Genomic DNA, 26,115 nt, shown 5'->3' with positions numbered 1-26,115 from the left:
TTTTACCTACAAGTGGGAAGAGTTTAAAGCCTTGGGAGCATCTCGAAACCCTAAAAAGTGTTCAAACTTTACTGCTTGTCCTCCCTCTTTGAATTCTTTGGGCTTTTTGCCCTTGTCGTCGAGGAAATCATATTGATTGGCTATGTAAAAATGCTTTCTTTTGCATAAAACATGTGATCTTTCTGTCGTTTCTTGCCCTTCCTTTTCTCATCACTCGAGTCAGAAAAGGATGAGGTGTCCGAGCTCTTAGAAGATGATGACGAATTGGGCAATCCTTCGAAGCATACACGCTTCTTCTGCTTTCTGGTGTTTTCAAAAGTGGATATTTGACCCAAGTAACCGAGGAAAATAGTTCCCTTGTTACATTGCTTCAGTTGCTTTTCCGACAGCTTCTTCGTCTCCAGAGGCTGATTGATTTGGGCTTGGACCGCATCATGGAGTTCTTCAGTAAACATTCTCGGAGTAGGAGGCTTCTTGATTGCCGGTTTGATTGGTGGCTCGATGGCTTTCTGCCATTGAGTGTGCACTTCAACGATGGATTGCTAAGACAAAAAATTTGCAAACTGAGGGTCTTTCGCAGATTGAATCATCTGCTTTGTGCACTTGTCAACCTGCTGTCGATGTTACATCTCTTGAAGTTCATACTGAGTAGGCCGAGGTGGCTTGTACTCTTTCTTTGTTAAATCGTTAAAATCTTCTACATGGTCTCCTCCTGCATCAGCAGATGCAGAAGAAGTTGATCGATTCTTGTTGGAATCCATAAGTCTCGTGAGAAAAAGGATCGGATTTCTCGGTAGAAGAGAAATCGGCCGTGCTCTAATACCACTGTAACAAACTTGGACACCTCAAGTCTAAAATTTGTTGCGACACGAGAGAGAATCACTTAAAATACTTCACAACTTTAAAATCACAGTTCATTTTGGTCGACACGGCCCAGCGTGGTTCGTGCCGAGAGAGATTGGTCCCAAAGATTGGCGTCCCTTTCGGTATTCTTTTATATTAACCTTTAAGCAAAGTACAACTCCCAAAGGGTCCTCTTCTCTCAGACTCTACGTCCAGATGCTCTGAGAAGTGAGGCCATTAGGGCTCTTGTATTCTTACAAGGGATGCCAAAAGCAGAGCCCCAAAACCAGTTAAACTCAAAAGCAAAATTTCCAAAAGCAATCGTTTCCAAAAATCTCTAGTAAAAGCAATCCGTGTAATTTACGGAATTTTCGTATAGCTGTCAGTGGAAAAAGCGGGCCTGTCCGTACAGCCTGTCATTGGAAAATCCGGGTGTTCCGTACTGCTGCCACGCCAGTGTCTGTATGGCGTGCCACATCAGCATGTCAGCGCAGAATCTGGAAATCCGTACTGCTACCATGTGTGTCCGGGCAGAACTACCACGTCATCAATTTGTGACAGCTCTGATACCAATGTAATGTGCAGCGAAAGTGAATGATGGTGTATGGCTCAGGATGAGTGGTCAGTGGGTGCTCAAGATTCCTTTTATTGACGAGAAGGGAGAGCCTTCCTTGACTTAATGAGAGAATGTGCAATGACCAAAACAACGAGCGGAATGCCAATTGTGAGTGCAAAGTGCATGAGAGTGCTAGAGAGAGAGAGAGAGAGGAGACGACACCAGATGGGGTCCCAAACCCCCCTCCAAGGGCCCCCCTCTCTATTGCTAGAGAGGTATTTGCTTTAGATTGCACAAAGTCTGGTACAATGCTTCTAGATGCTGTGGTACTTGACGATGACGATGTCGACGACGACGATGACGTCAAGGCTAGAGAGGTATTTTTGCTTTAGATTGCACAAAGTATGGTACAATGCTTCTAGATGCTGTCGTACTTGATGACGACGTTGTCGACGACGACAACGATGACGTCAAGGTTGAAAACTGAGAATGCTAGGTGTTCTGTTGTGAATCTGTTGGAACTGCGATGCTACGGGGCTGATCTGCTGCCACCGATGCAAGGAAGTGCTGAAACTGAAAAACGCTAGCTATCTGAGGCTGAATCTGCTAAAACGCTGGCTGTTTTTGGGCTAAAAACTGAGTGTGAACCGTAACAGACTTGGACACTCCAAGTCGAGATTCTACCGCGACACCACAAAAATTCACTTCAAAACAGTTCACAGTTCATAATGGATTCGACATTGGCCCGGCGGAGTTCCGTGCCTAGAGATATTGGCAAATATTGGCCCCAAAGACTGGCGCCCCTTTTGGTATTTCTTTTTGTATTAATTTGCAACTCAAAGTACAAAGGAGTGGTTGGGACTCACTCTCAGACTCTGCGTCCAGATGCTCTGAGAAGTGAGAACCAACTGCACTTCTAAAGAGATTACAAGGGATGCCAAAAGCAGAGCCCCAAAAGCTGTCCCAAAAGCTTTCAAAAATAAAGCATGGCACTCTCTCAAACTCTCTCGAGTAAATAAAGCAGAGCTTTAAAAAAAAAGTAAAGCTCTCTCTCTCTCTCTCTCAAGCCTTGCGTAGACAAAAGCTGCCGTAAAAACTTCCCACGTAAAAGCTGCCACGTTAGCTGTACGGATTTCCGGGATCTGCGCTGCTTTTTCCGGGTTGCCACGTGTCAGATAGTCAGCGAAGATTGCGCCACTTTTCGGGCTGTTCTCAACAGAGTGTGTGTGTATGTCCTGGGCAGCCACGTTACCAGTTTGTGACAGTGAACAGATCTGCAACAATTGGGTAATTGCGGCAAGGATGTGTGACCTGACGAGAGCGCTATGGCGAGGGCAACGGCTGAAAAATGAAAATGATGGTTCACCTTGAGAAAAACGGTGAAGATCCTGAGGTCTGCAAAACGTTGAACCTCCTTGTGCCTTCTGCCTCTTCTGCTTCTACTGGCGCCCAAGGCCCTCCCTTTATAGTTGTCTCAAGCTGGGTCGAGCAGCCTCCTTATTGCTCCCACGATTTGAATTAAATAAATAAGTCACTTATTATAGAATGACTTATAAGGGGTGTTCACATGCAAGTGCAAACTGTGTCATACGGTTGAAAATGCTCATGATGCTAATGATCTTGGGTTGTGCAATGAGAGGTTATGCAGCTACTCTTAAGTGCTTGGACATGCATGGCTTGTGTACAGGCTCACAAGGTTGCCAGAACGCTTCCTAGGCTACCTAAACCCTAGAAGTAGGAATAGCTTGTCCACATGCACATAACGTTAGATGTGCACGACGTACGTGACAAAAGATTTCTGAACACCGCATATTCCTTTTGTCACAAACTGCTGACATGTCAAGTCACTAAAGAACGGAGCTAGAGGCCCAAACCCTAGCAGCAGTAGAAGCAACAGAAGAGTATCACCAGCTTGCGGAGCCATGACGTGTGGCCTAAGTTTAGAGAAGAGTTCTCACCAACTTATGGGACCGTGTCTGATGGGGCCCTCGTGGCACAAAATAGTAAACTAAAGCAGGACGAATTCTCACACACAAAAGCCTTGCGTAAAAATGTGATGGCGTAGCACTTGTATGAACGCCCGCGACTTGCGTTGATGACGTGGCAAGCTGTACGCACTTTCGCGAATCGCGTTGCAGCTTGATGACGTGGCAATACGGATTTCTGCAAAACGCGTTGGTTGCTTTCGAGTCATGGCTTTTGGAGTTCATATGCTTTTGACTTGAAGTACTTGTTTCAAAGTTTCAATCAAGTAAGCTTCTCTAACTTATTTTGTCTATGCCTTTTCTAAAAGCCTTTTCGAGTGACTAATGGCTTGTTTTTTTTGTTTAGAAACAAATAAGGTGATTTAATTTTTTCTTAATCTATTTTCTTTAGTTCCCGTGAGTGTTTTAGCCTCTGTTATAATTCATAAGTTTAGACTTTTCTCACTTATGAAGGTATATTGATCTTGGTGTGATACTTGATAGTTGTGTAATGTTTATCATCCGCTGTGCATGACATGAATCAAAGCAAACTCTGGGTATCTATTAGTTTTGGTTTTTCGTTGTAATAGATGTGAAGATGTTTTTTGTGCTCCTTACATGTGGATTTTAGGGGTTGTGCTTGAGGTAGGATCAGATCAGGTGTTTGGTCTTCTAAAAACATTATTTGTCTCCATTTGGAGTTTCGGATTGATTGAAGCCCTTCGAAAGTAAGATCGTTTATAAACCTTATGTTTATGCAGGTGAGCGAACCTGGGGTGTTCTAACAAAGCTTGATCTTATGGACAAAGGCACTAATGCCATCGATGTAATTTAATTTTTATGCAGTAAAATAATAAACGTTCCATGCCTATGAAAAGAATGCCTAAATTGAAGTTTTAATTGGTACTTTTGCTTAGGTGCTGGAAGGTCGTGCATACCATTTAAAGAATCCTTGGATTGGAGTTGTCAATCGATCTCAAGCAGACATAAACAAGAATGTTGACATGATGGCTGCCAGACGCAGAGAGCGTGAGTATTTTGCCACCAGCTCCGACTACTCACATCTAACCTCACGTATGGGCTCAGAGTACTTGGGGAAAATGCTGTCAAAGGTAAGGTTTTCTGGGTTGTCAAAGCTGGTTTTTGATTTGAATATCTCCAGCTTGATCATTTCCTATGGCAAGCAATTCCAATGCTCAGCTGTCACTCTGTCAACTGTAGATAATAAGATGATGTACTTTTTGAGATGCTTTTTTTGGGTTGCCCAAATTCATGTTTTTTTTGAAATAAAAGGTTGAATCTACAGTCTGGCATTTTTTGCAGCACTTGGAGGCAGTGATAAAGGCACGTATTCCAAGCATCTTGTCATTAGTTAACAAGAGCATTGATGAGCTTGAAAACGAAATGAATCAGCTAGGAAGGCCAATAGCGGTTGATGCAGGGGTAAGCATGGATAGCATGTCTTAAATGACTGATGGCTATTTTGGGTAAAACTTTTGACCCGTACATTTTTTTCAATGCTGCGCAGGCACAGCTTTACACCATATTGGAGCTTTGTAGAGCTTTTGACCGTGTGTTTAAGGAGCACCTTGATGGAGGGTATAAATTTAATTACAAGTTTGCATTCTGAGTGATGCCTTGTTTGAAATTTCTAGATATTTGCCCAAGGGACCTAAAGAGATTAAATTTTCATTAAAGATGGATGAGTTTTTATAGATATTAAATTAGTGAGCATCAAGTATGACTGTGTTTTTATAGATATTCAATTAAGTGATATTTAATGAGTTTTATTATGGAGCGTTATTGCTTGACAGGGATGTTGGTAGACATGTCGTACACACCAAGATAACAATGTTTTGGCAGGAGAGAGAGATATGTTTGTTCAGACAAGAATGGTTCATACCCTGTTTCCTAAATTCCTGTGTGAAAGAAGTGTTGCAACCCTTCTAAAGGATATAAACGAGAACTAGGTGGATTTGTCGGTTGTTTCTATAACCTTTCTCATATTGTCAGAGAGTCCAAACTCTGGTACATTCGTTTACTGCCTCATGCAATAATACATGGAAGTCTTATATTCCTGCCAAGTTAGATGCTTTATTCCACTTCTTCCCGTATGCACCAGCGTCTATGGAAATTATACTTTGTTTACCATTGACGTTCATAAAGTTGCAGTTGTGAAACAATGCTCTTTTAGCCTTGAACGTTGAAGCTAATTCAAAAGTAGAAGAGTGAGTGTGCATAGTAGGATAGGATGCATGCTCATGGACATGGTTTTCTAGAATGGGATCACATAGCGCGCACACAGAGACATGCCTCTCAAGTCTCAACTTTGTTCATCTCTTTTTTCATCATTTACATAGAGACACAGACCTGTTGCATATTGATTATTCTTGAAGGTCAGTTTGGCCAGCGACCGATGATGGGTCTCCTGTGACTTAGCTCTTTTGAGGATTGTACACCATGCTCATCTTGTACCACACACATACCCACAATGTGTTATGTTTTCCCTCATTCGCTAAGAGGGCATTTTTGGCTCGACTAGAGCAGGATCTATACCAGCTATTCTTGAGTCAGGACTCGCTTGAGGCATGGCGGCTCTTTCACGAGCAGTCCCCCCCCCCCCCCCCCCCCCCCCCCCCCCCCCCCCCCCCCCCCCGTCATTACCTCTATAGAGACTTGGGGTCAGTACGCATCATCTTTGTACACAGTTTCTGGACAGCCGCCCCTTCCCGACCCCCTCGATCCATGCCCACGTACATGTGCTTTTTTCACGGCTGAGATGGTGAAGAAGGCCATTGACAGGATGAGGATTGGGAGAGCATATGATCATGATGGCTTAGTGGCTGAGCATTTCATACATGCCAGAGATCTACTAGCAGAGCTTCTAGCTGTTATGTTTAACCGTGCCATGTGTGAGGGCTTGCCTAATACTTGGAGCCTATCTACGATTGTACCTATCTTCAAGTCAGGAGACCCTATGGAGCGTGGGAATTATCGCACTCTCATGATTGGACACACATTGGCACGGTTGTACGCATCCATTCTTGAGCAGCAGCTGAGTAGATGGGCAGAGAGGGAGGGAATGCGTGCAGCTGGGCAGGCAGGGTTCATGAGAGGTTTTTCTACTCTTGACCATATCTTGACACTCAGGGCCATCATCGAGGAGGGCAGATCCCATGGGAGACGGACCTATTGTAGCTTTGTTGACTTCCGCAAAGCATTTGACACAGTACCCAGAGCTAGATTTATGCGCAGATTACAGGAGATGGGAGTACCCACAGAGCTCATTTGGGGGACCATGGCATTGTACAGATCAGTAGTAGGGCATGTATGCACCTCAGAGGGTCTATCTACACCGGTTCACTCCACTATTGGGGTGAAGCAGGGCTGCCCGCTCTCTCCTACCCTATGTGGTATGTATGTGGATGAGGTTTTTGACTACATTGAGAGAGACGGTGATAGAGGTGCACCGCTTGCAGGGACATGGATTCCGCTATTGTTATATGCTGATGATATTGTGTTGAATCTCCGACTCTCCGGAGGGGATGCAACGTCACTTCGATGCTTTGCATAGGTTTGCCCATGAAAGTGGTAAAACCAAGGTCATGGTATTTAATACCACCCCACAGTGGATTAAGAGGTCAACACCCACATTCACATACGGCCAAGAGACAGTGGATTATACAGACGCTTACACATACCTTGGAGTGGTTTTTAGTGGACCAGCTTTTTCATTGAGGAGAGCAGCAGAGACTAGATTGACCAGAGCCCATTCGGCATTGGGTAGATTGGAGAGGGATGTGTTCACAGGTTCAATTTCAGGAGCCTCGGACGAAGCTCTGGCTCTTTGACACATTGGTGGCTTCTGTATTGCTCTATGGAGCTGAGATATGGGGGCCTTCATTGGATCATCACAGGAGGACAGGTCTCATTGATGGGTGGGGGGACATGGAGAAGCCTCTGGTCTCTATGATCTCGCGGCTCATTAGAGCCAAGGCTTCATACCACGTGCCATTATCCGAGCAGAGCTAGTTGCCCCCCATTAGTGGTTGAGGCGCTCACCAGATCTGTCTCCTTCATACACTGCATGTGGGAACTTCCCAGAGACGGATATGCCCGCCTTGCACTTGAATCCTCTCGACATTTAGCCATGCAGGGAGATACAGCGTGTTGGTATGGGGAGATGACATCATGGTTTCAGGCGCATGGGTTTAGCATAGACAGATTGCCCCCCTTGTAGTACTCATTGGATGCACCCTCTCTAACTCTTACACAGTTCGAGATCAGCAGGCTCATCCGCCAGGACCTTACAGATGGCTTTCTACAGAGAGCATCTTCTCCAGCTTACGGAGGACGGTTTTGTGACAAGGCCCAGATACATGGACACCCACTTGTCTCATGGGATACGATGTGCTATTGGCCAGATACGCACATCTTCACACCAACTGCGGATTGAGACTGGGAGATACAGTGGAGTGCTAGCAGAGGCCAGGACATGCCCCCTGTGTGACATGGAGCTTGAGACAGAGTTGCACTACACATGCCACTGCCCCGTCTATTACGAGATACGAGGCTGCTTCCGTTGCTTGTTCAAACAGGGCTTTGGACCACTCTCCAAAGTCATGAGGTACGAGGATCAGAGATGCTTCGGTTTGTTTCTACTTGAGCTGCGCAGACATAGAGAGAGCCTGATGAGAGGGGAGGCCAGCAAGGCCCATAGACAAATCATAGACTTCTTTAGAGCAGACACTAGACACCCGGAGGAGCTACTACTACAGCAGAGCTTCTTGCCTCACACCAGAGGCACACTGATTGACCGAGCAACTGAGCTGGGGAGATCCAGACGCCCACGATTGCGGAGGACTACACAACATCGATGGAGGTTACATCAGAGGATTCGGATCACCTTGGCCCGACATGCACGACGCTCGGTTAGACTGCTGACCATGGAGGAGATTGATGAGATCCGCCAGCGACCGATGCTGGATCTCTTGTGACGTGATTTAGCTATCCCCGCTAGCTGCTTAGTTCGCACCTACCAGTTTAGGATTCCATAGTATTTTATTTTATTTTGTCATTTTGTCATTTGTTACTCTGACTTTGTAACAGATCCATCCCATTGTAACGGTCTGGTCTCATAAGTCATTTTGGCCTTTTGAAGACGTTAATATAACATTTCATCTCTCTCTCTCTCTCTCTCTCTCTCTGCTATATTGTATCATGGTGACACTTATCCCCACTTTGTACCTTTATGGCATGATACCATTGCTCAGCCTACCAGCCACCCATAGGAGTCGGTAGCACTCCTATCAGTTTTTTGTTTGTAGTTTTCTTTGTTTTGTACCCAGACTTGGTACTAGACTCATCATTGTAATCAGTTGGTCTCATAGGTCATTTTGGCCTTTTGTAGACGTTAATATATCATTTCATTTCATTTCTCTCTCTCTCTCTCTCTCTCTCTCTCTCTCTCTCTCTCTCTCTTTCTCTCTCTCTCTCTCACAAGACATGTCCTCTATGTCACATGGAGCTCGAGACAGAGTCGCACTACACATGCCACTGCCCAGTTTACTATGAGATATGAGGCTGCTTTCACTGCTTGTTCAAAGAGGGCTTTGGACCACTCTCTAGAGTCATGGGGTATGAGGACCAGAGATGTCTAGGTCTGTTTTTGCTGGAGCTGCGCAGTCACAAAGAGAGCGTGATGAGAGGAGAGGCTAGCCAGTCTCGAGACGGCGGATCACAGGCTTCTTTAGAGCGGACACTGGCAGCCGGAGGAGCAGCTACCACAACTGAGCTCACATTCTCCTCACACCAGAGGCACGTTGATCGATGGAGCAACCGAGCTAGGGAGATCCAGACGCCCATGACTGCGGTGGACTAGACATCGTCGACGGAGGTTGCATCAAAGGATTCGGATCACTTTGGCTCGATATGCACGACGCACGGTCAGACTACTAGGGATCGATGATGGATCTTTTGTGATTTAGCTCTTTTGAGAATTGCACACCATGCTCATCTCTTACCAGCCTTTGTATCAGCTCTTACCCATTATATTTCCACACGCACACCCACATTGTGTTGTATTAGCCCCCAGTCACTACTTTCACACCCCTACTCATATCCTACACAGTTCCAACTAGTTGTTAAGTTCACATCTAGTAGTTAGGATTTTAGTATTTCATTTTACTTCATTTTTTTTTTGTACCCAGACGTTGTATTAGATCCACCAAGATTGTATCAATTTGGTCTCATAGGTCATTTTGGCCATTTGAAGACGTTCAATATAACATTTCATTTCATTTCTTCTTCTCTCTCTCTCTCTCTCTCTCTCTCTCTCTCTCTCTCTCTCTCTCTCTCTCTCTCGGATGAGGGGCGATACAGTTGGGGTGGTCCCGTTGCCCACGGATGAGGGGACCCTCTCGATATCGACGCAGATTGCAACAGAATATCCATACTATATTGGCACGACATAGGAGCCGTCCCGGATACTGATGTATAATGATGCCTCGACTGTCAGAGAGCTCCATTGTATCAGCTCACCCTTTGTATTCCCTTTGTATCAACTTTCACCCCACCCCTACCCACTATTTTCTTTTCAGTTCTTTGTACTTTTTGTACCCAGACTTGGTATTAGATTCACCACGTGTAACCTTTTGGTCTCATAGGTAATTTTGGCCTTTTGAAGACGTCAATATTAAATTTCATTTCATTTCATTTTCTCTCTCTCTCTCTCTCTCTCTCTCTCTCTCTCTCTCTCTCTCTCTCTCTCTCTCTCTCTCTCTCTCTCTCGGCCCTCCTCGCCCTCCCCTAAAAGGAAAATTCCAAAAACGGAGCACGGCCAAAGCCATATTACAAGATACCATCTGAATAATCTGGACACCCTCGAATAGTATGACCGGTGTTGAAGCATCCAAAGAATTTGCCTTCTTGTTGAAGAGTTTCATTTTGCTTTGAAGTAAGTTGGGGTTGTTGAGGTGTCTGATTTCACTGTGCGCGTGGATTGTTGTTTCTGTAGTCCGAAGTGTTTCTTCGTCATTTAATGCTCAAAAATAAGTTTACCTTTCAACTGCATAGTCCATAAGCACTTGCATAGTGGTCATTTGTTTTAAATTCAAATTTTGTGCAGTGGGGAAGGCAACTCAATGGTGTATCTCTCATGTAAATCCTCCGAGGCTAGATTTTTTAAGAAAGAAATTGGTATATACACATCCTAGAATCTTTAATTATAGTTGTCTAGTGTTTCCTTGGAGACCATCCTGAAATACTGTAACAGAGGTGGACACCACATGTCTAGATTCTGTCGCGACACGAGACAAAATCACTTAAAATACTTCACAACTTTAAAATCACAGTTCAATTTTGGTCGACACGGCCCGGGGTAGTTCCGTGCCAAGAGAGATTGGCCCCAAAGACTGCGCCCCTTCCGGTATTTCTTTTATATTAATCTTTGAGCAAAGTACAACTCCCGCATGGTTCTCTGCTCTCAAACTTTGCGTCCAGATGATCTCAAGAGTGAGGCCCTTAGGGCTCTTTTATTCTTACGAGGGATGCCAATCTTTTATTCTTACAAGGGATGCCAAAAGCAGAGCCCCAAAAAAGCAGTTAAACTCAAAAGCATTCAAGCTTTAAAAGCTTATAAAAATAAAGCAATTGTTCCAAAAGCAACTGATCCCAAAAATCTTTAAAAAAAAAGCATCAGCGTGATTTGCGGAAAATCTGTACAACAGCCAGCGTAAAATCCGGCCCTGCCACGTCAGCATGTCAGCGGAATTTCGGAGGGGGGGGAGGGGGGGGTTGTATTGCCATGTCAACAACTGTCCGTACCGTCACGTCGGCATCTGCATGTGTATGTGTGTTTGTTCGAGGGACTGCCACGTCACCAGTTTGTGACATACCACCCTCTTGAAAGAACTGTAATCGCCCTCGATTATGCCTGCAAAATAGACAGAGACTTCAAACTGTCTTAATAGACACTGACTGTTAGTATCGACACAATAGACACGACACATCTAGCACATATACAAAGCCGACAGTCACATTACTACACATGACATCACATGACAAATCACATTAAAAAATCATTCCAAATCTCAAACAATAATTGCCAGCAACGTATTTAGTAACCATATCTAGATCCATGCTTGACCTCATTGATGTCGGGTTAACTAATCCCATATTGTGATCATGTCTATAGAGATTTTTTGACTCAAGCATTGTCGTATGCAAGTAGTCATTCGCCTCAAGCATTGCCATGTGCAAGAAATCGTTCACTCGAGCACTGTCGTGTGCGAGAATCCGTCGCCTCAAAAAATGTCGTGTGCGAGAAATTTTTTCCGAGGATCTCAATCCATCACTAAGTTCATACCGAACAGAGTGGCCCAGTCATTCATTCCATTGAATCAGCTGTGATGCATGATTCGTTATCAGGTTCTTTCAGGAGCTGTCATTGCTTGATCTCATTCTTAATCCTCCTCTTTTTTCTAGATTCTTTTAGAAAACATAAGTTCTATTCAAAATTCAAAATTTGTTACCATATACATGTGGTAGTGATGTGTATGAACACACTAGGACCGCCGGGGCATTTTTTCCCTCTTTAGGAGGTTTTTTCCCCCGTGCATTGTATATACACCCATCACTCTAGGGCTATCTATCTTTCCATTTGCACACTAAGTAATACACTCTCTATTATGTGCCTTGAGCTTCCTTCGTCTTCTCCAAGCTGTGTGTGTTTCTCTGCAACCCTAATTCCAACAATTGGTATCAGAGCAGGTCACGTCCTCCCGGGCTTAGTCGCCAGCTGCTCCAGCACACGCCTGCTCACTTTCTCCGATTTCAGTGAGCTTTGGCGAGCGTCTGCTCAGAATTTTGATTTGGGCTCAATTCGGCCTCCGTTTCCACTACAGGCAGTACTGCACAGGCTCTTTCGTCATTTTGTGCAGAATTTCTGTCAGTGCCGTTTTCTGCATAACAGGTGCCTTATAGTCTTCTACGGTTTGTGCTATATAGCACAGGTTGTTCCCGCTCCATTTCTCCTATATTCGGGCAGTTTTCACATCAGGTGCAGTATTTACCATGGCTGACAACAACAACACAGATGTGTTCAAGATGTTTGCAGCTGAGGACAGGTTGGATGGGGACAACTACCCTATGTGGGCTTATCTGATGCAACATGTTCTTGTGTCAAAGGGTGTCTGGAACATTGTGCAGGGCATTGATGTACGTCCTGGTTTTGAGGATGTAGGCGATGTTGACGATGTTGCAGGTCTTGCTGCAAGGATTGCAGCTGTTAGAGTTGTTTTGCCTACGGCAGAACAAGCTCGTTGGGATGTTAAGGATGCGCAGACTCATGCATTGATTGCGTTGTCTGTAAAGCGCACCATTGTTCCTCACATCCATTCAGCAAAATCTGCAAAACAGGCTTGGGATATTTTAGCAGGTCTTTATGCAAGCCGCAATAAGGCTAAAATTGCTTTGCTGCGTAAAGAGCTGGAGTCGAAGATTATGCATGAGGAAGATGATATGGACACTTTCCTTGCTAGTGTCAAGGATATCAATGAGCAGCTTATTTCTGCAGGTGAAGTCATTTTAGACAGTTCCCTTGTGCAGACTGTTCTTGATGCCTTACCAGATTCCTACCAGACTTTTGCTAGTACTTGGAGACTGATGACCCAAGGAAATCCTGAAGTTGTCAAGTTTGATGCATTATGCACATTGCTGTTGCAAGAGTCACTTTCTAGAAAAAACAGGACTAGGCAGCGTGCAGTTGAACTTTTATTGCTTCTCAAAGAAAGGGTGGTAACAGTAATGTAGCCACTTCTTATGGTTCTGCTGTTGCGAGTGGCAAAAATTCTGTTTCTTATGCTTCTGCTGGTAGTACTTCGTTTGGCAATTCTGGTGATAAGGGCAAAAAGAAGATGCGTTGCCATTATTGTAAAGCCAATGATCACTTGATCAAGTCGTGTCCTAAGTTGAAGGCCAAAGAGGCTAAGAAGAAAGAGGGTGGTTCCACTGCAAATGCTGGTTCCACTACAAATGCAGACATTGTTGAGTCTTCTGTGAAAGGAGACTGTGCTGCTGATGTTGATGCAGAATGGGCATTTAGCGCAGAGTGCACTTACAATCCTGTTGTCCATGATGCATGCTTGTCAATTGTTGCTGCAGATTTACATGTGTGGTATTTTGACAGTGGTGCTACAAAGCACATTACCTCACATCGTGAATTGTTTACCTCTCTCGAGTCAGTCCCTCATGGGAATTCAGTCACTTGTGCCAACAACGCCTCTTATCCAGTTCAAGGGGTTGGAAAGATTGTGCTCACTGCTGCTAATGGTAGTTCCTTCACACTTGTTGATGCACTTTATGTACCTGGGATCAAGAAGAATCTCTTGTCTGTATCCGCACTTGCTAGACTTGGACTTGTAGTCAAATTTGTGGATGACAGATGTACAGTTCATGATCTCAGTTTTGGTGATGAAATTGTTGCATCTGGGCTTTTGTGCCGTGGGCTGTATAAGCTCACTTTGTATGACAAGTGTGGACAAAATTTTGCAAATGCTGTTGCAGATTCAAGGGCTATTTCAGATGCAAAACTTTGGCATGCACGTTTTGGTCATCTGAATTTTGCCAGTTTGCTGCGTTTGCAGAAATCTGATATGGTTGCTTCTTTGCCACCTCTTGAAGCACCTGTCAAACATGTTTGTGAAGGCTGCATTTTGGGTAAGATGCAGCGTTCTAAGTTTCCAAAGGATGGTTCAGTTCGGGCCACATGCAGGTTGCAGCTTGTGCATAGTGATGTTTGTGGGCCCATGCAAACTCCGTCCTTGGGCAATTACCTGTACTTCGTGACTTTCATTGATGATTACTCCAGGCATGCATGGGTATTTTCGCTTAAAGCGAAGTCCGAAGTTTTTATGTGCTTCAAACAATTTCTGGCTATGGCTGAAAATATCTCGAAATGTACTATGGGCACCCTCCGTTCCAATCGAGGGGGGGAGTATATGTCTCATGAATTGAATGCATTTGTGGCTAGTCGTGGGATAAAACACCAATGTACAGTGCGTTATACACCCTAGCAAAATGGTGCTGCTGAGAAGAAAAACAGGTCACTGACGGAAATGGCACGATGTATGGTCAAAAGTCAAGCTTTACCGCATTCTTTTTGGCTTGAGGCCATCATGTGTGCCACTTATATACTTAACAGGTGTCCTACGAAAGCTTTGCAGTCTATTACTCCATATGAAGCATGGCATGATAGAAAACCTTCTATTGAGCACCTGCGTGTTTTTGGCTGTTTGGCATATGCTTTGGTGCCACAAGTGCAGCGCAGAAAATTGGATGATAAGGCTGTCAAATGCATTTTTGTTGGTTATAGTGCTGAAAGCAAAGGTTACAGGTTGTATCATCCGCAAACAAACGTAGTCTGGTTTCTCGGGATGTAGTGTTTGTGGAAGATTCTGTTCAGCCCTTGCTGTCATGTACTAGAGACAGTAATGTAAGCTCACAGGACATTTATGACACTTTGTTGCCTCTTTTTAGTGGTGGAAATACGAATGTAAGTTCCAATGAGGCAAATGTACAGCCTATGGGGGTTTCTGAAAATGCTTTAGATCAGCCTATTACTGATGCAGATGTACATGATGTACTTGATGAGGAAAGGGCTGAAAATGAGCAAGCTAGAGGTCTGCCAAAATGGCTGGTGCACACTTTGCGTGATAGTAAATTGGATGCACCTTTGTCTAGTCGTACTCGTTCAAGCTCTCGCCATGCATCTTATGCATCAGATTGTTATGTTTTGGCTGTGTCTAGTTTACATGATGGTTAGGAGCCTCTGTCTTTTGATGAGGCACAGAATTCAGAAAATTGGATGGCTGCCATGCAATCAGAATATGATGCACTTATAGAAAATGACACATGGACTTTATGTGATTTGCCTCTTGGCAAAAAGGCCATTGGCACGAAGTGGGTTTACAAGTTGAAACGCAAGCTGGATGGTGAGATCGATCGCCATAAGGCTCGACTTGTTGCAAAGGGTTATGCACAACAAAAAGGCATAGATTATGAAGAGACTTTTGCTCCCACTTGTCGTATGACTACTGTGCGTTTTCTATGTGCATTGGCAGCTCATTTTGGTTGGGATATACATCAATGAGACATTGTTACTGCTTTCTTGAATGGTGACATATTTAAGGAAGTTTATGTAACGCAGCCTCGCGGTTTTGTCATAAAAGGACAAGAGGACAAAGTGTGCAAATGTAACAAGGCTTTGTATGGGTTGAAGCAATCTCCTCGTGCTTGGTATGAGAAAGGTGACACTCATTTGGTCAAACAAGGATTTCGTAACAGTCCAATAGAAAGCACATTGTATGTAAAGCGTGAGGGTGATGTATTTCTCATCGTGGTTGTTTATGTCGATGATTTGCTGATCACTGGACCAAATGAGAGACATATTGCTGAATTTAAGGCTGATTTGAATGCTACTTTCAAGATGAAAGATTTGGGGCTGTTGCATCATTACTTGGGTATACAGTTTAAGCAGTGTGATGGTGGTATTGCCTTGTGTCAGAAAATTACATAGAGACATTGCTATGTAAGTTTGGACTTGAGGATTGCAAACCTATTGCCACTCCCATGGAAACAGGTTTGAAGTTGAGTCTACATGATGCTGGTGATCTTGCTGATGTCACTCTTTACCAAACTGCTGTTGGCTGCCTCATTTATGTATGCAACACGAGGCCGGATATTCAGTTTGCAGGCTCACAGGTTAGCAGATTTATGCATAGCCCAGGGTCTAAGCATTGATAGGCTGTCAAGAGGATTTTTCGCTACCTTAGTGGCACTTTACATCTTGGCTTGTTTTATCCCAAGGGGGGATCATTGCCGCCAGACTTACATGCTTTTTTGGACTCAGATTGGGCTGGTTGTTTTGACACGCGAGTGTCCATAAGTGGTTTTTGTTTCATGCTTGGCAGTTCATGTATATCATGGTTGAGCAAGAAGCAACCTACTGTGGCCACTTCGAGTTGTGAGGCTGAGTACAGGGCAGTCTTCACAACTACGGTTGAGTGTGTATGGCTCATACGCCTTATGGTTGATTTGGGTGTTGGACAGGACACTGCCAACACTATCTACACTGACAGTCAGAACGCATTGGCAGTTGAGATAAACCCAGTTTTTTATCCTCGCACAAAGCACATTGAGGTGCATTACCACTATGTCAGGGAGAGGCTCTCAGCAGGAGAGATCATCTTGGCTTATGTGCCAACACAGGACAACCTTGCAGATCTTTTCACAAAGGCATTGTCTCGTGAGAAGCTTGAAGCTTTCCGCAAAGCTTTGGGCTTACTCCCCTTTGTAGACTGATCCTGTCCTTAGGGCATGGCACTTCCCTTTACTCATGTGCCAGCTCTCGTTCACCGCATCACTCCAGGGGGGATTTGTTACCATATACATGTGGTAGTGATATGTGTGAACACACTAGGACCGCCGGGGTATTTTTTCCCTCTCTAGGAGGTTTTTTTCCCCATGCATTGTATATACGCTTATCACTCTAGGGCTATCTATCTTTGCATTTGCACACTAAGTAACACACTCTCTATTGTGTGCCTTGAGCTTCCTTCGTCTTCTCCAAGCTGTGTGTGTTTCTCTGCAATCCTAATTCCAACAAAATAATCTTCCAAAAAGTCTTGTTTTATAAATCCATAAAGCCAAATAATGCTAATTCAAAAAGCTATTTTGGAACGAGTATTGTCTCGTTCTGCTGTTCTATCAATGTGCCAGTCATTATGATCCTTGTGTCCTTTTGGGACACTTTGTAGCGATATGTCCTTGTTCTCCACATTCAAAACACTTCCCTGCTTTGAAACATTCATCTCTTTGGTCTTATGTCAGTGAAGGTCGTCTATCTCTTCGTCAATTATTTCTGCTATGACTTGTTGAAGGTTCATCTGATGGGTAAGTCAATTTATCTGAATGTATAGCAAATCTGCGCTTCGCATGTCCCATCAACTGTTGTATAGACTCGGACTTCTGTTCGAGACAGTAGTCTCGAATGTCTTTGTGAAGCCCACAACTAAATCGTTCAATCTGCTCCCTGAACTGATCTTTTTAAAGGATGAAACGGGTAGAAAAATTTCCCAAAATCTTTCATAGTAAAAATCCAATGATTCTATCTTGACCATCCAAACATGGTTCCAGTCAATAATCACGTCTCGTTCGTATTCTTGTGTGAGCCATGAAGAAATAAAGAGTTTCTTAAATTTCAACCACTTTGTCAGCGCTTGTTTCCTTAACAACAGAGCGGACCACCATGTCCGTGCATTGCCTTTCAGAAAGGATGTCGGCCGTCTGATCTTGGAGTGCTTTGTATAGCAGCCTCCAAAGAATGCTATGTCAAACTGTTGGATAAAGGCTAAAGTCTTTGGAGCATCTCGAAACCCTGAAAAGTGCTCAAACTTTACTGCCTATCCTTCCTCCTTGAATTCTTTGGGCTTTTTGCCCTTGTTGTCAAGGAAATCATATTGATTGGCTCTGTAAAAATGCTTTCTTTTGGCATAAAACCTGTGATCGTCAGAGTCTGAACTGTCGGAGGACGAGTCCTCGGTAGAATTGTCAGAAACTGGGCAAGATTTAGTCTTCTTGCCTTCTTCTTGCCCTTTCCAAAGCTTTGCTTTTTTCCTTTTCTATCTTCTTCGCTCGAATTAGAAGAGCTAGAAGAACTGTAAGAAGAAGAAGAAGAAGAAGAAGAAGAAGTGGGTAGTCCTTCAAATCGTACACGCTTCTGCTTTTTCGCCGATGTAAAGCTAGATTGAAGACCCAAATAACCCGGAAGTTAATTCCTTTCTTCTGATTTTTGTCATGCTTTTTGGCTTTATTGTTCGCCTCCAAAAGCTGACTGATCCGTGTATCAACCACCTCTTTCAATTCTTGCTCTGTAAACATCCTCGGAGCAGGAGGTTTCTTGAGTACCGGTTTGATGGGTGGCTCTGTGGCTTTCTGCCACTAGGTGTGCACTTCGTCAAAGGATTGCTGAGTCAAAAATTTTGCAAATTTTGGATCCTTCGATGTTAACCATCATCTTTGTCGTGTCTCAACCAATTGTCGACGTTCCATCTCTTGAATCTTTCCCTGAGTAGGCCGAGGTGGGCCATACTCTTCTTGTGATTGCTCATGATAATCTTCTGTGCGATCTCCTCCCGCATTCCTAGATGCAGAAGAAGTCGACCGATCTCCATTAGAATCCATAAGTGTCGCGAGAAAAGGATGGGATTTCTTGGTAGAAGAGAAATCGGCCGCGCTCTGATACCATTGTAACAGAGTTGGACACCCCAAGTCTAGATTTTGTCGCGACACGAGAGAGAATCACTGAAAATACCTCAACTTTAAAATCACAGTTCAATTTTGGTCGACACAGCCTGGCATAGTTCCGTGCCAAGAGAGATTGTCCCCAAAGAGTGGCACCCCTTTCGGTATTTCTTTTATATTAATCTTTGGGCAAAGTACAACTCCCGCAAGGTCCTTTGCTCTCAGACTTTTCGTCCAGATGATCTCAAGAGTGAGGCCCTTAGGGCTCTTTTATTCTTACAAGGGATGCCAAAAGCAGAGCCCCAAAAGCAGTTAAACTCAAAAGCATTCAAGCTCTAAAAGCTTTTAAAAATAGAGCAATTGTTCCAAAAGCAACTGATCCCAAAAATCTTTCAAAAAAGAGCATCAGCGTGACTTGCAGAAAATCTGTACAGCAGCCAGCGTAAAATCTGGCCTTGCCACGTCAGCACCGTACAGAAACTACCACGTCAGCATGTCAACGGAATTTCCGGGGGTGACCGTATTGCCACGTCAGCAACTGTCCGTACCGTCACGTCGACATCTGCATGTGTGTGTATGTTTGTTCGGGGGCCTGCCACGTCACCAGTTTGTGACAAATACCCTACTATGCAATGAGTTGGACTCTGAAAAGAGATATGAGGTACTGCGAGCAAAGATATTCGTTAAAAGCTTGCAATGTTCTTGGAGCATGGGGCTTTTTGGACAAAGAATTCCGCCATTGCATAGCATTGTTCTCAAGGAATGCTGCTCCATGAGAAATGTGTAGTTATCGAGGGCATAGATGTTGTGAAAAGTGTTGTAGAAGCTGAAGAGTTTACTTTTTGTCTTTTACTCAGAAAAGTTGGAAAACTTGATTGTGGAGCCAGCATCTTTGAAAGTCTTTGGTCAAGGAAGCGGAGCCATGTAATAGGGATAATAACCATAGCCATTCCAAGTCGGAATTGTGGTGGTGGCAATGGTGGCATTGGTGGAGCACGTGGATGCCCCACAACCGTCTACCGAAGACACTTCCCAAAAGAGTAGTTTCATCCCCCGGATCATTAAATGATGTGTTGAAACTTGAAGCAGCAAATGTTAGGGCAATTAGGTGGTTGCACAACAAGCATATAGTTTAGAAACTATTGAAAGTTTTGCAAGTGCGGTAGATTGCCTCGAGGATGATTTCAAAGCAAATCCTCTAACTTGTTCATGAGAAATTTGGTATATTCTTCCGACTCTATAACTTCAATGGCAAGTAGGACCGGTTTGCTTGGCTGGAAAAGCAAACAATTGATGCTCTGATACCAATGTAACCACTTGTGGGTTGGATGATTCAATCTTTACATGAAACTGAACAGAACAGATGTCACAGGTTGTTGACATGGCATGGACCTATATGGCGTTAGGCTTCTTCAGTGGACCCCTGCAACGAACAAACCGGCCAGAAAGCAACAAACCCTAAAACTTATCCAGATTCTTGCTGATGTGGCATTTCAACAAAAGAAGGGTTGTTGAGCCTCGAAAGTGACCGGATCATCTTGGACAAGTTTGTAACCTCAAAATATGATGACGTGGTAATTATACGGACATCTCGGAATTTGCGGTGGAATGTGTTTTTGGGCGCAAGGTTTTCGTATCTGATGCTTTTTGGTCTCGGTCCTTTAAATACGAGCCTTGGGGCCCTCTCTGGCATTCTACGTCATGCAGACTACCAATGAGGTGCTTCCCGACTGTTCTTTAACTTCTCTCTCTAGAGTGATTTTCTCTTTTGACATAATTCTCTCTAGACTGCTTCCCCCCCCCCCTCTCTCTCTCTCTCTCTCTCTTTTGGTTTTCTCTCTTGGTTTCTTTTTGCCCTGCTTTTAGTTTTTGGCATGCTTTTGGAGGGAGAATCTATATATTGTTTTGTGGATGACTGCCCTCTTTTGGGCAGGGCCTCGATGACGTTATTAGTGGTGGTTCGTTGATACCATCCATGATGGTGTACTATATCCACTATTGGGCTTTGATGACGCTTTGGAGTTGTATTCAGTCATTACATGCATGATGGAGCTGATGGTTCAATTCCTTGTGGACTACTGCTTTGAGTCTATTGCTAGCACTTTTGTGGACTTGTCTAGATTTAAGTAGCATAGTTTAATTTGGATTCTTGTGCTGTCCTCTTATGGACATGATAGGTTTTGCAAAGACTACAGCTCTAATTAATGTATGTAATTCAAGCATTCACAGTGCTTGGTGATTGAAATGTGGCTTTTGTACTTTAGGATGAACTTATGTATGTTTATCATTTCAGGAGGCCTGGAGGAGATCGTATATATGGAGTATTTGATAATCAATATCCAGCTGCTTTGAAAAAGCTTCCTTTTGATAGACACTTATCTTTGCAAAATGTCCGAAAGATTGTCTCAGAAGCAGATGGTTACCAGCCACATCTTATTGCTCCTGAGCAAGGATATCGAAGGCTGATTGAGAGTGCTCTCACTTATTTCAGGGGACCTGCAGAGGCTGTTGTTGATGCAGTAAGTGATTCTAAGGGCCTTTTGTGTCATTTGGGCTATGTTGAAATCATTTAATCAAACCAACCTTAAGAGCCATAATGAAGTTGAAGGTAAGATTGTGTCTGGGTTTCTGTATATCTTGCAGGTCCATTTTGTATTGCGGGAGCTTGTCCGCAAGTCGATAAGTGAAACTAAGGTGATATAACTCTCCTTTTTTCATGTGTGAGTGCAAGAGTGCACGGCTTTGTGGTGGAATCTTGTGCTCTACTTATCTTTCCTCTGGATAAATTTATAATTGAGGATGATGATCTTTATGATACTTTTGAGTCAAACACTTAAATGGATAGTGAAAGAGAATGTTCTTGCTTGTGTATGGTTTGCCTCTTCCCCAAAATGTACCAGGAGCTGAAGCGCTTCCCAACTCTTCAAGCAGAGCTGACGGCTGCTGCGACAGAGGCATTAGAAAAATTTCGGGATGAGAGCCGCAAAACATCCTTGAGAATGGTGGATATGGAGGCGAGCTACTTGACTGTAGATTTTTTCAGGAAGCTTCCTCAAGAATTAGACAAAGGTGGAAATCCGTCGTCCACAGCCACTGATCGATACACAGAGGGTCATCTGAGGCGGATTGGTAAGATGAGTTCTGCCCAACATGAGCATAGTCATCTTGGTATTGATAAAAGGGTTTTTAAAAATTAAAAATTTTGTTACAAGGGGGTGCAGTTTCAGTATGCAGAATGTCAGCTTGATATTGATAAAAGACGTTTTAAAAAATGAAAAAAAAGTAAACTTTTGTTGAACGGGGCTGTAGGTTCGAATGTTTCTGCATACATTGGTATGGTTAGTGAATCACTGAGAGTATCAATTCCAAAGGCAGTAGTCCATTGTCAGGTGCGGGAAGCCAAGCGTTCATTGCTGGATCATTTCTATACCCAAATCGGGAAAAAGGAGGTGTGTGCTGCTTGCACTTTCCATTGACAGCTATTGATGGTTCTGGACTAATACTCAAAGATGCTTTCTGATTTTCCTCTACAGGGGCGACAGCTTGCTACACTTCTCGATGAGGATCCTGCTTTGATGGAGCGGAGAGCTGCATGTGCGAAGAGATTAGAGCTGTACAAGCAAGCAAGGGATGAGATCGATGCTGTTGCTTGGGCCAGATAGATGAAACAAAGTGCTCGTTTGTCCAGTTCTTTTACATACGAGGGAGCCAGTGTCTATTAGCTTGTTCTTTTACATACCAGAGAGCCAGTATCTATTAGCTCATTGTACACAGTCGTGATTGTTTCCTAATATTAACACCGCGTTAAATGCCAATCATTATTCTTTGTATAATTACCTAATATTTTTTGGAGTCCTGACACCCTTGTTGATGGGGCTATGAGTCGTTAAATTGTCCCACTAGCTTCTCCCACTCCATGCTCTCGTCTTTCTATCTCTCTGTTTTCTCTTTGGACGCTATCTTGAGTGAATCCGCAAATTGAAGTGGTAGAGACCTGTAGGCAAGTCCCTGTAGCACCATGTGCAAATGTATGGGAGGGAAGTGCACTTATTCGAGTCCCGACAGCTACCCCGTACACAAATCTCTGCACCTCTGCATGGAGTAAGAGTGTAAATGTAGTGATTCAAGTGTGCAATATGTTTCAAGGCAAGGAAGGAAGAAAGACTGTATTATATACGGTCAATGTGTTTCGATCCTAAGATAGCCTGAGAAAAGAAGGAAGATTGTATTATGTACGCCCAATGGGTTTCGACCCTATGATGGGACCATCTTTGTGTCGAAACGCATAGGCTGTAAATAATACAGTCTCTCTTCCTTGCCTTGGAAAGTATCGCATGCACTCTTTCAAGTGTGCGCGCATGTAATATGGCATTCGCCAGGTATGATCATTCCGGTAGGTAGACTACTCAAAAGTCCAATTGCTGCATCAGTTGCAAAGATCCATGTATCCATCATTGTGTGCAAAATATAAAATTTAAGTCAAAACAGTGTGGTGAAATATCTGTTTTTGGGTAGAATTTCAGCTTGCCTTCAGTGTTGACTATCTTTCCTGGTCAAAATTATCCTAATTTCTCTATTGAAGGGCTCTGAAAGGTATTTGCAGCTTTTTTATCAACTCTTGCCTACACTAAATCGAGTCCGCTATGGTACACTCTTCGGTGATTGGAAGGTAGGGCTATTCAACGTGTTCATAAATCTTCTGTCTTTAGGTTGAGGCAGAAATGAATGATGACAGCAACATTCTTCATAAAAGTGTAAATCCATGAGTGGGTTGTTTTGGTCTTGCTATCAACATCCTAATGTGCTTTTGTGTATCTAGGCTGCAGTTTTGGTAGTTATGTGAAAGTTAACAATGTGTGCCTCATTATATCCAATTGTGGATGCACAAAGTAACTCTCTGGTTTAACTTGATTCAATTGTGGTTCAAAATCAAGTAGGTCAAGTTGTCGGCAACCTACAATGGTAGGCTCATGATTGACATATCATAAGTGGGGTCTCTAGTGCATATTGTTTACAATTGTATGTTCACTTGTGCAAATCGACTCTTTATGGAGATGATAGCACAACATAGTTTCTGAATCATGTGACTCACTAACAAACCTTCTTGATAAATACAAATAATACTTTATTTGATTTTCAATGACGTTTACTTTAAAAAATATTTTATAAAGAAAAAGTTAATTATTAAGTAATTCTCTCTTAGTGCTTGCACTAGTTTGAACTTTGCTTTTTTAAGGCATACTTAGGATGGGTAGATATACTTGGAATGCCCAAATTAGCTCGGAGAATTTCCTCCCTTGTGGATATTTATTCTAAAGGAGCAAAAATGGTTTATAAAGGGGTGATTTCATTTTTGATGCCACCATGGTTGTTTGGAGTAGAAATGGAACAAGCAAAATCTACTAACCAAGAGCACACACTCTTCAAAATTGATTTTGATAAGGCCTATGATAGGTTGGCTCTCCTCTTGTTTGCTTTAGCCTTAGATGCTTTGAGCTAGTTGGTTAAGGATGCTATTAACCAGGGGGATTTGAAAGGCATAACCATTCCATGTGCATTATGCTTGCAGCAATTTGCAACGATACAAATTCTTATAATGGTGACATTTATGTGGTCTCGCTTTGGGAATGCGTGAAATGTTTGTATAATGTTAGTGCAAGTATCATCAATCACAAGACGAATGGATGTCCCTACATGCTTGTGATGGAAGCAAATCCCTAATAGCCAAGGCAAGATCTCCAAAAAGATAGGTCGGTGACAATGGTATGCAACCCTCTTATCAGCCAAGGGATTTGTGCACAGCTCACCTTCTTTGGTTTTCTACTCGGTTGGCTGGAAGCCTTCCCTTTTCTAGCTGCAACAGGCAATGGATATTTCTAGAAGAATTCTTTTGGATCAACAATGAATCTGAGAAAAGTTCATAGAGTGGCTTATTCCACTTGTGGACTCTATAAGGATATAGGTGGTTTCTTGATATAAGATGGTAGCAACTGGGTTAATAGCCAAATGGATCATGAGAGCTTTTGATTCTTCTTGTTATTGGGCACTCATAATAAGGAAGCTTGCCCCTTTTTCTCTCATCCTCTTTGTAGAGCTTGGAATAATAAGGATGTGCTTTTGTCTTCAACCAATTTTATTCCTAGAGCTTCTCGCATAGTTTGCAGGTTTTGGTCTTCATTGATCCAAACCAAAAGCACTTTTAAATTTGATGCTTTTCCTTACCCTATTATTGAGTTCTTTTTGCAAGATTCTTTGGTGAACATTATGGTTTGAAATGTTCATCCCCATATCCAACCTCCTCAGTATATACTAGCTCATAAAGCCTTCAAGGTGGGCCTATGCTGCGAACATTGTTACCATAGATGTGGTAGTGATGTGTGTAAACACACGTAGGGCTGTTGGGGCACTTTTTCCTTCACTAGGAACCCCTCCCCTGGTGCATTATATATACATCCATCACTCTGGGGCTACATTATCTTTCTATTTGTGCACTAAGAAATACTCTTTGCTATGTGCCTTGAGCTTCTTCATCTTCTCCAAAATATGTGCGCGTCCTTGCAACCCTAATTTTAACAATTGGTATTAGAGTAGGTCGTTCTTCTAAAATTGTCGCCAACACCCCTTCACTCACGTTGTCAGATTTTTGCAAGATTTGGTGAGCGTCAACAATAGGTCGGCTAATACTTAAGGTAAGCTCCATGAGCTTGGTGTGTTTAGGAATTTAATTTTGGGTCATTTCGGTCTCTGTTTTCACAATAGGTAGTATTGCGCATGGGATTTCGTCCTTTTGTGTAGAATTTCTATCAATGCAATTTTCTGCAGAGGTCCCTTATAGTCCTCTTTGGCTTGTGCTACATAGCATATATTAGTTCTACTTTTTTTCCCTCTTTTGTGATAGTTTTCACATCAGGTGCAGTCACTTGCCATGGCTGACAACAACATAGATATTTCCAAGGTGTGTGCCAATGAGGACAAATTGGATGGGGATAACTACCCAATGTGAGCTTTTACATGATGAATCTATGTATCAAAGGACGTAAGGAATGTTTTACATGATGAATCTATGTATCAAAGGATGTAGGGAATGTTTTACATGGCATTGATGTACGCCTGGCTTCTGTGGATATAGCCTCTATTGAGGATCTTGCATGTTCTAGTAGATCTATTGTTGCTAGAGTTGTTTTACCCACAACTCAGTAATCTCGTTGAGATGTAAGAGATGCACAGATTCATGCATTGATTGTGCAGCGCACTATTACTCCTCACACACTCACAAAATTATCAAAACAAGTTTGGGATACTATATGACTAGTCTTTATGCAAGTCGCAAATAAGGCTGAAATTTCATTGTTGCTAAAAGAGATAAGAGTCAAAGCTTATGAAAGAGGAAGATGACATGGACACTTTTCTTCTTGGTATCAAGGATATCAATGAGCAACTCATTTTTGTTAG

At 43.2% G+C, this 26,115-nt stretch overlaps 1 protein-coding gene across 1 annotated transcript in view; it reads left to right on the top strand.

Moving 5' to 3' along the window:
• Positions 1–22,575, top strand: part of LOC147423656 (phragmoplastin DRP1E-like) — a 63,101-nt gene extending 40,526 nt beyond the window's left edge. Inside the window, exons 8-16 of the mRNA XM_086501759.1 lie at positions 4,125–4,189; positions 4,281–4,475; positions 4,687–4,806; positions 4,892–4,962; positions 20,957–21,182; positions 21,307–21,357; positions 21,564–21,792; positions 21,973–22,112; positions 22,197–22,575. Of these exons, the coding sequence (XP_086357885.1) occupies positions 4,125–4,189; positions 4,281–4,475; positions 4,687–4,806; positions 4,892–4,962; positions 20,957–21,182; positions 21,307–21,357; positions 21,564–21,792; positions 21,973–22,112; positions 22,197–22,325 (1,226 nt within the window). The 3' untranslated portion in view covers positions 22,326–22,575. The remainder of the gene's footprint in view (positions 1–4,124; positions 4,190–4,280; positions 4,476–4,686; positions 4,807–4,891; positions 4,963–20,956; positions 21,183–21,306; positions 21,358–21,563; positions 21,793–21,972; positions 22,113–22,196) is intronic.
• Positions 22,576–26,115: the final 3,540 nt, after the last annotated feature.

Source organism: Adiantum capillus-veneris, chromosome 26, assembly GCF_014529385.1.
Source record: "Adiantum capillus-veneris isolate H3 chromosome 26, ASM1452938v2, whole genome shotgun sequence".
Classification (NCBI taxonomy): Eukaryota; Viridiplantae; Streptophyta; class Polypodiopsida; order Polypodiales; family Pteridaceae; genus Adiantum; species Adiantum capillus-veneris.
Note: the sequence above shows the minus strand (reverse complement) of the source record. Positions and strands in the feature narration are given on the sequence as shown.